This window comes from Galleria mellonella, unplaced genomic scaffold (assembly GCF_026898425.1).
Source record: "Galleria mellonella isolate WM207_F2 unplaced genomic scaffold, CSIRO_AGI_GalMel_v1 utg537, whole genome shotgun sequence".
NCBI lineage: Eukaryota > Metazoa > Arthropoda > Insecta > Lepidoptera > Pyralidae > Galleria > Galleria mellonella.
Genome location: NW_026442112.1, coordinates 272,749 through 289,729, shown reverse-complemented (window position 1 = coordinate 289,729; position 16,981 = coordinate 272,749). Strand labels below are relative to the sequence as shown.

The 16,981-nt window shown below is 29.8% G+C and overlaps 2 protein-coding genes across 3 annotated transcripts; one reads left to right on the top strand and one right to left on the bottom strand.

The window, feature by feature from the left end:
- The first annotated feature begins 1,213 nt into the window (after window positions 1-1,213).
- Window positions 1,214-4,868, top strand: LOC128201531 (pro-resilin-like). The gene is made up of 5 exons (XM_052898795.1): window positions 1,214-2,666; window positions 2,742-3,581; window positions 3,651-3,840; window positions 3,978-4,013; window positions 4,259-4,868. The coding sequence occupies exons 1-5, from the start codon at window positions 2,658-2,660 to the stop codon at window positions 4,861-4,863; spliced, it is 1,680 nt and encodes a 559-aa protein (XP_052754755.1). The 5' UTR covers window positions 1,214-2,657; the 3' UTR covers window positions 4,864-4,868.
- Window positions 4,869-4,931: 63 nt separating this feature from the next.
- LOC113523179 (uncharacterized) lies at window positions 4,932-16,759 on the bottom strand. 2 transcript variants are annotated; one of them, XM_052898796.1, is made up of 6 exons: window positions 16,501-16,759; window positions 11,419-11,627; window positions 10,268-10,403; window positions 7,320-7,588; window positions 5,915-6,050; window positions 4,932-5,568 (listed from the first exon to the last, which is right to left on the bottom strand). In XM_052898796.1, exons 1-6 carry the CDS (start codon window positions 16,544-16,546, stop codon window positions 5,480-5,482), a joined length of 885 nt encoding a protein of 294 aa, XP_052754756.1. In that variant the 5' UTR covers window positions 16,547-16,759; the 3' UTR covers window positions 4,932-5,479. The 2 variants fall into 2 exon arrangements, with proteins under 2 accessions (XP_052754756.1, XP_052754757.1); XM_052898797.1 differs by lacking the exon at window positions 4,932-5,568 and adding an exon at window positions 5,621-5,752.
- Window positions 16,760-16,981: the final 222 nt, after the last annotated feature.

Sequence of the window (16,981 nt, the reverse complement as noted above, 5' to 3'; positions counted from 1 at the left end):
AATCAATCAACAATATCCCTTCTGAGTCCCAAAATGTTGAAGCCATAACCTTGCCACCCGATGCCACGGCACGAAACTTCTTCGGAGTCGGTGATGATGGCCGTTTCCATTGCGAAGATTGCTGTTTTATCTCGAGATCAAAACGATAGACCCATGTTTCGTCCATTGTTACAAAACGAGACAAAAAGTTTTGAGAATCTTCTTGAAACTAGTCCAACAATATCTTTTCAATGTCAAATTGATTTTGTTTCTGACTATCAGTTAACATTTTCGGCACCCATCTTGCGGAAACTTTTCTCATATTCAAAGATTGTTTCAATATGGATTGAATACTTCCATATGAAATGTCCCTTTCTTGAATTAAGTATCGGATGGTAACTCTTCGATCGCTCAATACAATTTTCTCGATTTTCGCAACATTTTCTTGGGTGACTGACGTCGATGGACGGCCGCAACGATGTTTGTCTTCCGTGCTCGTTCTCCCTATTCAAAATTGAGAAGCCCACCTTGCGACAGTGAAATACAGCGGAGCAGACTCTCCTAATGTTGTCTCCAAATCGCAATGAATCTCTTGCGTCATTAACTTTTTTAAATAGAGGTATTAAACTTAACGCACTTCGTTTTCCTTCATTTTCGAGAACACGTTCCGACACAAAGCAAGCAAATGACTACATTCAGACAAAAACAAAAGAGAATCGAAGTTTTTTTTTATTAATATTACAAATATGTTTCTGAGCTATTCCTGCCAGTATTTATTTTTTTTTTTTACCAAGGAGTATGTCGTTCTCACTACTTTTTGATCCCTCCTCGTATAATAATTAAATATTTCTAAATATAGCCTGCGACTTCGCCCTCCTGCATCATTACGTAGTTTCATATTATTTAAATTAGGATATATCCTAAAATTTCTTTTAAAAGCTTTCCGTAATTTTATATATATATATATATATATATATATATATATATATATATATATATATATATATATATATATATATATATATATATATATATATATATATATATATATATATATATATATATATATATATATATATATAACGCCTACATCTTCACATATAGCAAATAGCTTAAATCTACATTTAGGTACAAATCGACAGATTTTATGAATTTACAAATTACCAAGTACTATTCATACTAATATTAAAAATGTGAATATTTATAAAAAAATTATATGTTTATTACTCAACTATACTTAAACGGCAAAATGAAATAAAAGATATTTAATATTATTTTTTAGATATTTTACAGGTAGATGATATCCTAAATTAACACAAGTCTCTATACTGATTGATGTGAGCAAAGCTACGGGACACAACTAATAATTGAAAAAATGAATTTTTTTTAAATAATTAAACTAACAATTGCAAAGTGCTTCTACAAAATAATAAAATAATGTAACATTAATTACTAATAGGTATTAAAAGTTAGTAGTGTAACTCCAACTCCAACAATGCCCAATCTCTGTCAGACATTCAAAAGTTGAATTCAAAATCCCTTTTATGAAATAAGTCCGCCATTGTACTAATTTTTTTCTTAAGAACTCTGTATCCTATAAATTACTTTACCTTAAAACTTACTTTACATTAAAGTGTTACAAACAAACCTATAAGTAAGTAGACTTTTATTCCATAAATTAGGTTGTTTTTGTTTTAATAATATTACTACGGTTTGAAGACCGTGCCTAATTGTCCGAGTCGGTTTCTACATTAGCGATATATCATGCGCCTCTGTTGCACCATTCTCCACACGTTCGCACGATATGCACTAACTAGCGAGATGACACTGATCACACAATCCTTCCTACAGATCCTGTTTCTCTGCGCTTACGGACGTGATATGCAGACAATGATAACAGTTGTTTCATTCAATGACTAAAATGTTTTGATCTGCGTTCGCCATATGTAGTAATCCTTTTGATATAGCTAGAACTTAGTATATAAGTATAATAAATATAAGTACAATGTAATCATAACTACTTCATGGTATTGATTGACTGGTAGAAACATGAATGGGACAGAGGTACTCAAGCAAAGGACTTTTATGCGTAGTTTCCCTCTGATAATGTGTCGAATATTGTATTTACCAAAGCTAGTCAAATGCAAAACACAAAATTATATATGAAAAACATTTATGATCTTTTTTTACTTCTTAATTGATATAAACTACGTGAAGGCTATAATATAGTATGAATGTATTCATTGCTAATTAAGGAGTTGTACATGTATTAAGTGTTTATTTCCATTGGATAATGTGCTAAATTTTCAACAGTAATTATATTTATTTAAATAGCAATTTATTTATATACGAGATATACAATACTTCGTGATTCGTCACATAAAATAAGTCATTATCAGCTACATACTAGTTCTATTGAATCTCACGACAAGCAGCGACGAAGCGACGGCGACACAGTGACGGCCCAGCAGATGCACGAAATTAAAAGCAAAGCCACGACACGCGTGCGCCTCTTGCGTTACTTTTGATATCACGCTCTCTTCATTTCAAATCTGCCTATATAAACTCGAGATATTCAAACCTGACGTATTCAATAGTCAAACCTTATTGAAACATCTCCTTTGACATTGCAAAGAAATTATTAAAACTTTTTGAGCATATTTTTAATCCTTTAAGAAATGATTTTAGTAAGTTTAATAAAAATCAAATCTTCAGTCGTGTGCTTATGATCTATTGTTAAATATTTATTATTTTGTTTTCAGCATATACTTTTTATTAGTGCTTTGACATGGGCAACAACCAAATGTGAGCCCCCGATAAATAGTTACCTACCTCCGGCCTCAGGAAATGGCGGTGGACCATCTACCCCGTTTGGGTCTTCTGGTTTAGAGCATATGTTGTCAAATAGACTTGAGACTGGTGGAAATCAAAATCAGCCTCAAAATTCATACTTTCCACCAGGTCGTACAGGATCTTCAAGTATGTTAGATACTCAATATGGTCCTCCTAGAGGCCAAAACTTTGAACAAGGACCTGGAAGTTCTTCACAATTTGGATCTCAATCACAATCGCAAGGCAAATTTCAAAGCAGCAATGCTCCTAACTCTCAATATGGATTACCTGAACAGGCAAAGGGACCATCTGAACGAAGTAACAATCAGTCTCCATCAATTCAATCAAATACCAGAAGACCAATAGGCGGGTCTACCAATAATGATCTCAATAGTCCATCTCATAATAGAGTAAATAGTTTTAGCTCACAAGAGTCAGAATTCAGACCAGAGAGTTCTTATGGTCCCCCACCTAGTGGAAATTATATGTCTCCAAATAAACCATCTATTAGAGGACCTCAAGGAATGAATATTCCATCTTTTTCTAAATCAAATTCAGGACAAGAGACTTTTAGTGGAAAACAACCTGTCAGTGGTCCACCCTCTTCATTATATGGTACCCCTAATTTTGGGCCTGATTCGGGTAGTAATCATCAACCTATCAGTGGTCCACCCTCTTCATCGTACGGTACACCTAATTTTGGGCCTGGTTCGAGTAGTAGAAGACCTGGCAATCAAGAAAAGTTGACTTTCGATGATAATCAATCTGAAGTAAGAATATATCATTTAGATAAAACATGTACCTAAAAAAATCCAAATTAACAAAAATGTTTATTTTAGGAACCAGCTAAATACGAGTTTAATTACGAAGTCGACGATGCCCAGACAGGTACTAAATTTGGTCATTCAGAACAACGTGACGGAGACACTGCCACCGGTGAATATAATGTAGAACTGCCCGATGGCAGAAAGCAGGTTGTCGAGTACGAGGCTGGTCTGCAAGGATATAAACCTCAAATAAGATATGAGGGTTTGTTCATTACAAGAATTAAATCCAGCAAACCCATTCATATTATTTTTAAAAAGTTTCAGTTATATTTACGTTTCTTGTTGATACTATACTGTATAACAGTTTTGGTGGTCTCTCAATTATTTGTCTGATTTTAGGTGGCAGAAGCAATGCTGCTTTACGATCTAATCCTGGTAATATAGTATTATTTAAATATATTTCATCTATCACGAAAACACTAATAATATCATTATATTTCAGTGTCAATACCATATTGATCCAATATCAATGTCATACATTAATATTAAAATTAATAAAAAGATTGTAAGGACGTTTCTCTAACTCATGAGGCTTGTCATAAACTATTACATTATCGTCTATGGAAACACTTAAGTTTTAGAATAAAATAAAAATTAATATACAACATGTTATGTTTTAGATAATGATAGAATACCTCAAAGCGATAACCAAGGATACCCGCAGGCTGAACCAGAATACAGCTTCCCAGAAAATAACAACAATTTTGGTGTTTCACAAGAAATAGCGCAAAATGGAAGACCTGTAAAATATCAACAAGCTTCCCAAGGCAAGACAGGATTAAGCGAGCAATCTTTTATGGGATATCCAAGAACAAGACTTGAAGAGAACGGACTAGATGAATTCCCAGGACTAGAACAGAATAAGTTTGAAAATAAGCCACAATTCCCAACAGGTAATAATAATGATGGCTTGGAAACCCTTAATGGCGGATCACGAAACGGAGGTTACCCAGTAAATGAAGGAACTCGAAATACGGGTTATCCAAAAGGTGATCCAAGAAATAGTAACGAGGGTTATCCAAGAGGTGGTCCACGAGGTAATAGCCCAAGTCATCCTCGTAATGGTTCCCAAAGGAATAATGGAAACTATCCACAAGATACTAATAAAATTAATAATCAGAAAGGTAAAGGTGGTTATCCTTTCGGTGGTCCACAAACTAATATTAGGGGTGGAGAAGGATACCCCAGCGGCGCACCCAACGGGCCTCGAGGATCTGGATACTGATATTCGAAAACACTGTAAATATTAATTAATAATAACATGACGAATTGTATAAAAAAAATGGACATTGATACTGTAAATAAAATATTTTATCATAAAACCATATTTTAATAAACAAATATAATTAAAATATAAAGCTGTACAAATATAATTAACAATACTTTTCTTATTGGTCCACCAACAGTGAAAATATTAAAAGCTGTTCTCATATTTTTATACTATATACAATAATTTGGAATAATATAAAAATTCAATGTTTATGTACATATGTATACCTATATGTTACAAGAAACTTAAGTGTAAATTTTAATATTTCTGGCATATCGGATTATTGTACATTGTCTATTGATCAATGTCGAGTACATATTATGTACATATTCGACACTGATGAACAGACTATGCAAATATTTTACTGAAAATTATTTTTATTATTTAAAAAAATATATTTTATTTAAATAACAGACAATGTAATTATAGACGTATAAAATTACTGCTGCATTCAAGCGTGGAAATTCTTGAAAGGTATATGTTTTAAACAAGTAATTAAATGCTATTTTCATAACTGCTTAACTGCTTACTTTGACAATTTGATCCTCAATTAATTAAATGCTGAACAAGATTATAAAAGTGTAAAAAATATTAATATTATCCACAGTAAAACATATGAACGCTGTATCTTCAATGAAATTTCCGATATAGCTGAATTACCTGGAAATTACAATGTGAATAATTATATTAAAATATAATTATAACTATTTTTAATCACATACTATAATATGGACATCCATAAGACAGCTTTCTATAAATTTATAGTTTTCACTCTCTTGTCCTAATGAAGGGTCGTTTTCTTAGTAAACTCCTACGAAGCATCCTCGGGATAACATCCTAGTGACTAAAAAGAGTATTCATGTTTATATTCTTACTCCGTTATTATAGAAAATAATAATTGGTTTGCGCAAAATTAATAAAATTGATAAATTTGACATACAAAACTTTATTGTCTGTGGCTTTATTCACATCAATTGATAAAGACTAGCACTGTTAGAGATGTTACCTATGTTGTTATCCTCTGCAGTCATCTGTTCGAATTCAAATGATGGTGCGACCAGAGTTGTGGTTACCGTGGGTGTGTTGAGGTAGTACGTACAATTTGTCTCTTGATGGTAAAGTGGTGCTATTGTCGCCCGACACTGAAAATATTAAAGGGGCATTAATACAAATAAATGCTATATTACTTGTGACATTCGCATTCGATTTGGTGCAATAGTAATTGTGTGATGTCGAAACAAACATACATACGTATGTACATATAGACAGTTAAATAAAATTTCTAAAATAAATATTATATATAATATATATATATATATATATATATATATATATATATATAATTATAGACGGCAACCTATATACAGATATGTTCTAGTTAGAATTTTATTATATTCATAAAATAGCATTTATTATTATTAGTTTTTAATAACCAAATAAAAATAAAGAAATTGATAAATAAATCATCTAAATAGCAACAGTAAATTCAGGCGATTTATCTAAAAATATTTACCATCCAGTTGATTGAACGATGTGCTCCGGTCGATCCGGTCACATATTGGAAATGAAAAGTGGGATAAAATAATGGAAAGCGAGCATTTTGTTTACCCACCGGATATTATTTATCAGAACATCAATGCATTTTTAATTTCTATAGTATGTGATATGAAAACAAAAGATCAAAAAAAGTCTTTATGTGACCTTCTCTTCTTAAATGTTGTTTTTAAATCAGTAACAAAATAATACAATTACTCTTTTACTGTGGAGTTCATGTAAACAAATATACATAGATACTTATATTACTGTTTAGAACAAAGAAGAAGAATATAAAACCTTACTCATACCATATATACTCGTAATATCTGATAGTAACGAGTTCTAATCTACCAGTAATTCTAAATGTATATATATTTATATTAAGTTGTTGGAACAAAACAAAAGCTTTTTAAATAATATTGTAGTCGATATAATAAAGTTTTAATGTAATTTTTTTTGCTATTTTTATAACTCCATATAAATTCAAACCTGACACATATATAAATTTACAAATCATCATTCCAAGAAACCATTTCCTTGTCTCGATTTTGTGATTGCATTGTCAGTCTGACAGTATGCAGTACGTTATGCTATGTCTATAATTATAACTATTATAAATGGTCAACATTATAAACAATAGTCTCTATATATCTCATGTTTATGACACATAGCTGAAATTTATATGACACTATGTAATATATCCAGGGCGATCATTATTAATTAGAAGTCTTCATAGAAATACCAGTAAATATGTTTAACTATTACCACGTAATCTAAAATTTTCATCACCGCACAACTTTTCAGAAGTCAATATCACTGTATCTATGTCATCATTGATTCATTGTTGTCGATATAATAAAATTAAACACACTTACTCTAAGCGTCATTACTCCATTCACGTAATGCTCTGGTCTGACTATGAAGTTTAGTTTTAATTTCGCTCGCATGGGTGCCTCTGGATGTTCTGTACTAATCTTGTACCATGGTCCCATAAGATATTCCTCAGGTGCTGGCCTTTCATTTAAGAGCCATGTTAACTGTGCTTCAGGTTGGGAGGGTGGAGATGTACAGTTCAATAACAATTTATCGCCAATTTCATATTGTTTCTGTAGTCCGAAGATTTTTGGGCGGCCTTTTGGAAGAACTGAAATGTATAATTTCTTTTATGAGCCACTCTATAACTAAATATACTCACAAGTTGAAAACTCATTCATAAATTGTGAATGTTCTTCATGCGTACCGTATTTTAGGAGAAATTAGAATTGATTACTCAAATCTGAAAACTCTCCCAAGCAAACATTAATAAAGTGTTTAATATTGATAGAGTTATAACAGGGATATCGAATACAGTTTTAAAATACTCTTTTATTTATTTTGGAATATTCGTAATACTTTCCGTGTGGTCCCGAAATTGAATAGGTCACCCCTTCCTTTCCAGTGGGTGCTGAAAGAGGAAACTAATAGAAATAAAGAACTAACTAAAGTAGCTTAACGGTAGAGGAATTGGTAGCAACATTCTGCTTAAAATATCTCTAAAAACCTAACTGCGGTTGCCAACTATATGCTATGCTAAACGTGGCAATTACTTGCTAAACTTCCCTCACGGTGAAGGCTCATCAACAGTGGATAGTTAACGTCTAAAATGATGATGAATTCGTAATAACCCCCTCTCCCACCTCTTGGTCATGCAGATAAATTCTAAGCGGATAAAAACTATTTAAAGAAATATATTATAATTACTTTTTTTGTGGAGCAAATGCAATAAAACTGAAAAATGTAGAAGATTACAAAGAATTATGCTTTGATGGTCCTATCGGAATAATACCAGCATAAATTCTCATCGCTATCTTTCTTTTACAATATAAAGGACTTTGTGGCAAAGTGACTTATAAAACCCGAAACATTATAACTTCTCTCATCTCATCTCAACAAAAACTTTTTGGAAATTTTTAATTTTATTTTATATTGTTTATTATTTATTTGATAGAAAAAATACTATTAATAAACTATATTACTTATATAATTATTTTTGTTTCTGTTTTCTACTGTTTTTTTTCTTCTCAGATTTTCTGTCATATTATTCTGAAAAGTCTAAAATCGACGAGCATGTAACTATTTCTTGATTTCTTTTTTGTACTATACAAATGATGAAATAAAGAAAAATATCAGAACTTACATTCAATAAAATATTTATCATTATCATTTCAATCATTTATTATACACTACTATAAGTAAAATTCCACTAGAGATTGCCATAAGAAATGATAAAAGTCATAACTGCATGTAGTGAGGTGATGATGAAGAATGTATTGTACATTTTTGAACTACATTCTCATATTTTGATATTTATTGCTGATATTCATTTTTTACCAGCTACACCCACAATTTCTTTTCGCAGATTGGAATATTTTCTTACAGTAAAAAGTGTCCTATAATATTAGAAATCATATAAGAGTGACCTACTAATATTGATTGCAGTTCAAACTTTCTTCCTTTTTGTAAATACAAGAATTACTTCTTATCTGGTCTAGTAACTAACGTGTGATTTACTTGATCTATTTAGTATATAATATTTATGTATTATTATTTATATTATATATGTATGTTTATATACTGTAATATTAAAAAAAAAGTTTTTTAATATTATGTATTATGTTTGGTTACTTTTTTGTATTTGCTGTGTCTGAATTGCGCCATCTACCTTTCTCTCTGTATTTATCTATTATTTATGCCAGGTTGTCTGTAAGAGATTGCTTTTAGCGATAGGCCACCTTTTGTATATGCATATTCTGTATAAATACACCTTGTTTATATCTCTATTGTGCGCAGTAAAGAGTTTATTATTATTTATATTGAATGTATCTTTCTTTAAATGGCAATATCCGTTGACTTTCTTATCGGCGTGTCTCCTAGTTTTTCTTTTAACCAATGTTATTTTGTTTTTGTTATCCCTTCCCTATTATATTTTTGTTTACAAAATGTTTTTTTTTTTTTAAAAGGCCTCATATTGTATAAGTTACAACATAGTGGACCTACTAAATACACGGATCGTTGTTCGGTCCCGTTTACTTAAAAAAATCTGTATTTTGTTACACGAAACTATATAATTATTATTTAATTTTTTATATTCAAAAATGTTAATAAGGCTATATAGCCTTTTTAATATAAAGGGATACCTAACCATATGGTAAGGTGTCCCTTTATCTGTGGTTCTGGCATTATGAAAACGGTTAAAAAATATTATTCTTACAAATTTTATTATTCATTAGGTAAAATTTATCATTAAAATACAGTAGAATTAATATATAAAATTTCTGTCAGCTATTTAAACCACTCTAAATTTTGAGATTTCTTTTTATACTTTTTTATACATTTTGAAATTTTCATACTGTGAAACTGGTGTTTTGTTAATAAGGTAACCATTAACATCATATAGATTAATTTTCAATTAGATTATTAAATTCAATACTATATAATATAATAATAATAATACAAATTATAATATTATAAAAATATATTATAATTTGTAGATATATTAAGTTATTGATAATTGTATATTTTTCGTTTTAAATAGCATAAAAAGTATGTAGTTATATTAGCATATAAACTACTAATACTTTAAATCACAGCGGCGTCACTTTCACATAGCTTTATTATTATTAAATATTTTTACTAATACTAAAACGCTTTCAACTATCTGACCAAAATTTTAAACAATAGCAAGTGCATCTAAATCGTTAAAAGTCTACTACCGTTACAATTAAAAACATATTTATTAGAGTATCCTGTAGGTGTGTGTGAAGATTGTAGAATATTTACTGACGGTATACTGAGATGCGTTTCTCACTGCTGACGCTCATGAAATTTGGAGCTTCTCCGGTCACCTCACAGCGGTAAACACCAGCCGACTCCTGGGTCAAATTCTTCAAAGCCACCACGTTATTCGTTGAACGAATAAGCTAGAAAGGAATAAATATTTTAAAATTATATACGAAAGTTAGATACCCCTGTCCTACTCGTATTTTTGTCATGAAGCAGCTATACTTACATAGTTATGTTTCGATTTGAAAGATACGGTAGTGAAGTTCCAATTTACGGAGATATAAGACCATGAGTGTCACAGTTCATTCTGTGATACCCACGGTGCTGTTCATGTTTACTTATGTTTAGTCGACGGTTAGACTGATAAAGGTGGACCGTTTGCTAATATAAGTATCTTTAAATAAACTTTAACTACTTTACGCTAATTTCCCTTATAATACAGAATATACTAATAATATTTTTATTCGCTTGCGACATTACCTGTCTTATTACGATAGTTGGGGATTCGATTCCCGTATAATACAAACATTTGTATTCATGATTATGACTGTTTGTATTGGTCTGGGTATTTCAACGTATAGTATTACATATATAATTATAAAGGAAAGTATTTCTATGAGTTTGAATTCATTTTAGTTAGTGCGTTGTGTGTCTATTTATCTAGGAGTATTTACTGTTAGTTATTATTAATTTTAAAATTTCAATTTCTGACAGTTAAACATTAACACAGATTTTTTTATTTTATTCTAGCGCGACATGCGACCACACCATCCTCAGTGAACAGAGAGACAACATGGTCCATGAATACAATCAACCGACATTAGAATGTTTTCCTTTCAATTTATTCGTTACTATTCATATTATTTTGTTTCATTTATTAAAATAAAAACAATACGTAACATACTAACGTATGGGAGAGTAATATTCGTTTTTGTTATTATTCGACCCATATTTCTTAAGGAAAAATGTCATTTTCAGTCCCTACATAACAATAATTAAACTATTCTTATTTCCACAAGCTGTAATACCAATTTAATTTAAAATTTAGTAATTTATTTAGATTATTTTCTACATTACAAAATATATTCTGCAGTAAAGGTACTACTAGTACTTATAGCATACTTTTAAGCTGTGCATTCTCGATCAACTCACATCGACGATAACGCCCGGCGTCGAGAAGTGAGTGACGGGTTGATCATTCAGTGGCGAGTAACGGTAGAACTCTCGGTTATCCTTGTACCATTTCAACGAGTATAGTACATCACCTTCCAAATCGAATTCACAGCCCAGGAGTGCCTCCCCGCCTTCTGCAGCATGAGTTGAAACACGTAGCTCCACTATACGAACACTATTGGCATAATCTGTATGAATAATAGTATTTTTTTTTATTTACAATCATTCATTAAACTCATTCATTCATAAATTAAATCAACTCATTTATTGATTAACTTTTATTAAATTGAACTAAATAAATATGCTCATTACGTAATCTCTGATTATTGAAATCCGGAAGTTGAATAGTTAAATTGTCATGCATTTATTTGTCCGCACGAGACCATTTGAATTTGAGGCAATAAACCACTTGACCATTATTTTGATCTAAAAAGCAAAGTACTAAACCGAAATTGATAAAATTTCTATAGAACCAATCTGTGAATATATAAAAAAATAATTTTTAAAATTGATTTAGTCTTGACGGAGTTATGAGGTAACGAACATAAAAAAAAACGAATTAAGAACTAATACAACATACTAATACAAAGAATATTTTTATCCTAAAATGTCATCGAAAATTCCAACGTGATGGAAAAACAAAGAACATATAAAAAAAAAACAAAGAATTTAATTAATTAATTGTGTTTGTCGTTTCGAACAATTGTTGTTATTTGACAAATTAATGAATTATTTTTAAAAAAATTATCACAATATATGAACCAATTTTGAATAAAAACTTAATACAATTTCATTTGACTTAATAATTTTCGGTAGTGTTAAGTCCACGATAAGACAAACAAGATATCTTCATAACTTCCGTATTAATGAATGAAAGATAAAATTTTACATTTTGAAATTAAACAAAATCAGGCCTGGATCACATTCAACAAAAATACGTTTATGTATAATCTATGCACCTATAATTTACAACATCCTATTAATATTTTAAATATGAAAGTTTGTAAGTATGGATGTTTGTTATTCTTTTACGCAAAAACTACTGAACAGATTTTAATGACATTTGGTATACATATGATACTTTATGTATTCACGCAGGTGTAATTGCTAGTAATAAATATTCTTCGAATTACATTATAAATATTCTATTCTTTTAATGTGTTGATACATCTTAGTGCATGGTTTGCATGGATTAATTTTCCAGTTCCATCAATATTCTCCTTAGAAAAAATATTATCCGGTCATTTTCTATTTCTAAATTAAATTTAGAATAAAAATTTAAAATAAGGTCATAGTAAAAATCTGCATTGTTCTAAGTTATATAACTAGTCCATGGATCTTTTTGAGTCAAATTTGCGATATCAGTCGATGTTGTATTTTATGTTGGAAAAAACTATAATACTGACTGTAGGAAATTACTATAACATTTTAGCAGAGCAAGGCCATGTAAGAGGTAATAATAAAAGACAATTTGAGTTTCCACAATAATAACAAGAAGAAAGTGAATGTAATCCTAAACTAATATTGGCTCGGAGCTCACCGAATTTAACGCTCTACCGAACCATTAATCGGAATTTTGATATGAAGTTTTGTATATATTATTAATTTGAGCACTTCTGAGATACAAACTTCAAAGAACAACAATCAACCAGTGACGCCTCGGGGCATACGATCCTCATTGATATAAATAACAATCCAGTTTCATGTTGAAATAAATCACGATTTACAGGCAATAAAACGTGATGCGACTGTCAAAAATATTCAGAACCCCACGAGAAGGCTGTTCTTCTGTAATTCTTATGCAGCATCCGTTGCCTCTATAGATTGTTTATGTCTCGAGACAACTGGCTTCTTATACTTATTTTGTTTTAACAATTTTGCTTTAGTCTCGAATTTTATATTTTATAGTTCAGATACAGCCCGGAATGTATTCCTTATCATATTCTATTATTAATAATGGTATCGAATTAAAAAATAATCATTATTTTTTTATTAGTATACCGATACATTATTAATATATTATAAAAATGGTAATGTATATTTATTTAGAATATTTAATTATTAACCTAGAAATATTTACAGTTTAAACGAATTTTAAAAATCTCTAAATATAAAACTATTGTTTTGACTAACTTTCCATACTTTCCTTACATACCCCTATTGCATTGTAACATTTAAACAACTAATTTTGAAAATGCCATTATGTTACCCTGTAACTAACTTAAAACCGCCACAAAATCCATTCAGCAACTCTTGAGATGTGAATTTGCGGCCTACGTAATTATGAGTTGAGTAAGTTATACGTATGAGGGAGATTTAATGAAATTATTCTTTATTCCTTAAATTTTGATCTCTCTTGTTGGTCTATTAAAATAATTAACCTAGATTATATTACACAAAAGCTTATATACATAATAGCTATAATTGTAATAAGTAATTTTACATAAATTATGAAAGCTATTTATACACTTACTAATACTCGTAAATTATAAATTGCTTTAAAAGGTTAAATTTAATTAATATACCCCACTTATTTGCTTTATACTTCACAAAACCTATGTATTGTGCTTCCTGAATATCTTCTTTTCATTTAAGAGTTTCCTCTTGTCGGTGCAACCAATTCATGCATCTTTCTCCAGCCAGCTCTATCCCAGGCCATATCCTTTATCTCCCTTTACGACATGACGCCTAGTGTTTCCTTTATCTGTCCCATGTAGTTAATCCTCGGTCTTCCTCTTCCTCTTTTGCCCTCTATCTTTCCTTCTATTATGCTCTTAAAAAATCGTCATGTCGTATAAGGTGGCCCAGCATTTTGCCTCTTCTATTCTTTATTATTTTTATTATTTATTATTTTCTTTATTTTTATTCCTGTATATACATTTATATAATTGGATTTGTTTTTCCGTGATTTATTTATTTACTTTAATTACTTACTAGAAAACTACTTATACACTGATAATGTAGCATTAAACTAGAAAAATATATATATATTGGCCATAAAACAATTTCACACGAATAGTATAACAATCATAAGTACACAAAAAAAAATATGACCAAAGGGTCCCCATCTCAGCATTAAGTCATCAATCACATCGACACGTTACCCATTGTTAGTAGCAAGCGCTAATATTACGACAGCTCCCATGGAGACGTCATGGATACCGCAATACAAGAGCCACAGTTATAAGCGCCTTGTCGTTTATAAGCAAGCGGATAATAGAGCTCAAGTCATATAACTACATATATGAAAATAAAAGTTAGAAATATAAGAAGAAAATAAAAAAACAACAAAAAATAGGTAGATAAAAAAATTAATAAATATCAAATTACACGCATCACTCCCTTGCCAAGTTATGATTACTTATCATAGTTCTAAATTACCTCAGAATATCTACCATAGATTAAGGATAATATCCGACACCTATTTCTATGGTGAAAATATTTTTAAAGTGAGTTTATACATTAAAAAACAAAAACCTTTTTTTCTATTTATAATATTAATTTAGATTTACATAATTTGCCTAATACCATCTATGACATTAGGAAAATTACAATTACAATAAAATGTAACCAAAAACCTTCTCCATAAAAATACATACAAGGTTATATGGAAATTATTACTATCATTTATCCCATTGCAGTGAAACAGGACATATTTCCAAATAAAACAAAAAATTAATCTGGAAAAACGACGAATAATGTTAAGCCTCAATAACTAACTCGACAAGAGAAAGCGCTCTGTTTGTCGTATATGAGAAGCTTAAACTCCACAGGTACTAATCTCTCTAATCTATGATGAAACTTTTTTTGTGATATTTTCAGCCATGTCTTCAGAAAATGTACGGAATTATGCTTTAAATGTGCCTACTTTCATGGTGATCGATCAAACCATAACTATGATTTGACCTAAGTATTTGTCATACATATAGTATCAGAATAATAACCTCAAACTTATTTATCTATCTATACCAATATCTATTATAACAAAGATTAAAAGAAAGGTCATAATATAAAATCCTACGATTGAAAAGTATTTATATGAAAGTCAATAATGGAATTTTCGGGTGCTTTCATAAACTACGTCACGTGGCCAATTTAATATGAAAGTTCAAGTTCCTTTTTGTTGCACCCTTAGATTATATAGTGTTTCCATACAAATGCCTCTACGAAAACAGGTAAACTTTTTTATACATATGTGGGTCAATAGAATTATCATAATGTACATTTATTACTCAGTAGGTATATGTGAGCAATAGTATTGTAAGATTAAGTTAAAAAGTAAAAAGGCTACAAAAAAATTGTGAATATATTTAAAATAACAGAGTACACAATACCTAGTAGAGTATTATATTATCTGTGACGATACCCAATAATTCTCCCTTATCAGTATCATACAGATTACTTTGATTTATATCTTAGTGTAGACTATATATTTTCGATTTGAATCATTAAAAATGGCCGATATTTTAATGAAAATTTGTATAATAATTTCTAAATTAAGTTTTTAATTAAGTTTTGTAACTAACTAAGCAATAAGTAAATATGTAAAATTATATTATATCATAAAAAATAGCTCCCAAGTCAAATTTAAAAAGGCGACGTGATTTGATTTTAATCTAATTACTTGCAACACTGAAAATATAGTTTGTTTTGTCACTTTAGTTGAAAAAAATGTTGACCTGTTTTTGGCACTGAATGTTCTATCTATATAATCTAACGTTGCACCAATATATTAATCTTACATTGAAATGTATATGTTTACATTCCTACTATACCTACATTACCTAAGTAGATAAGTAAAAAAATAAATTTTATAAAAATATTACAGCCTTTTGAACTAAAAGTTAAATAAAATATTTATATAATAAATGTAAATTAATTTTTTTTCAAATCATATTACTGATTTTTTTTCGATTTTAATATCTACTTATTTGTAATAAATAATTTAACTTATAATTTATATTTTTTAATGTACAAAATTTCTAGAATAATTTTAAACTATATTTTTGTAATGACACCTGCAGAATTAAGATACCTATTTATTATGCAAACACCACTTGCCTTTTTTCCACATCAATAAGAGGAGCACCAGTCCGATCACACGCATTTTCAATGTCAATTGTTATAGGATACACTTCTACTTAACTGCGATTAGGTATAATATTCTTAAATGCAATTCCTTTTAGCTCAAATTTCAAACCAATCGATTCACTCGGTCATAGACAAACAACATTAGATTAATAGAACTTATATGAAACGTGCTAAAATTCGTTTACAATAAAACGACACAGAGAAATTCCGGCAACAGTTCTAATTTTAAAACTCGCCGCCTGAGTCACGCATGCGCGTCGCAAGCTTTTCACCAATATAGTTCGCGTGATAGTCTTTAATGTCTTGTTTTTCGGAAATATATAATGGCAATTTTATATCGTTCTTATAAACTACAAGTTTAACTTCAAAACTAATTGTACACCATAACTATACACAAAATTTTATTCAAATTCATTCTAATATAATTGTTTAACAAACATCCAAATGTTTC

Coding starts and splice junctions, on each gene's coding strand:
- LOC113523179 (XM_052898796.1), bottom strand. CDS start 16,546: ATGCGTGTGATCGGACTGGTGCTCCTCTTATTGATGTGGAAAAAAG. Junction 6,051..7,319: donor ATGGAGTAATGACGCTTAGA/GTAAGTGTGTTT, acceptor TAATATTTTCAG/TGTCGGGCGACAATAGCACC. Junction 5,569..5,914: donor TGCAGAGGATAACAACATAG/GTAACATCTCTA, acceptor TGTAATTTCCAG/GTAATTCAGCTATATCGGAA.
- LOC128201531 (XM_052898795.1), top strand. Junction 3,582..3,650: donor TCGATGATAATCAATCTGAA/GTAAGAATATAT, acceptor TGTTTATTTTAG/GAACCAGCTAAATACGAGTT. Junction 4,014..4,258: donor TGCTTTACGATCTAATCCTG/GTAATATAGTAT, acceptor GTTATGTTTTAG/ATAATGATAGAATACCTCAA.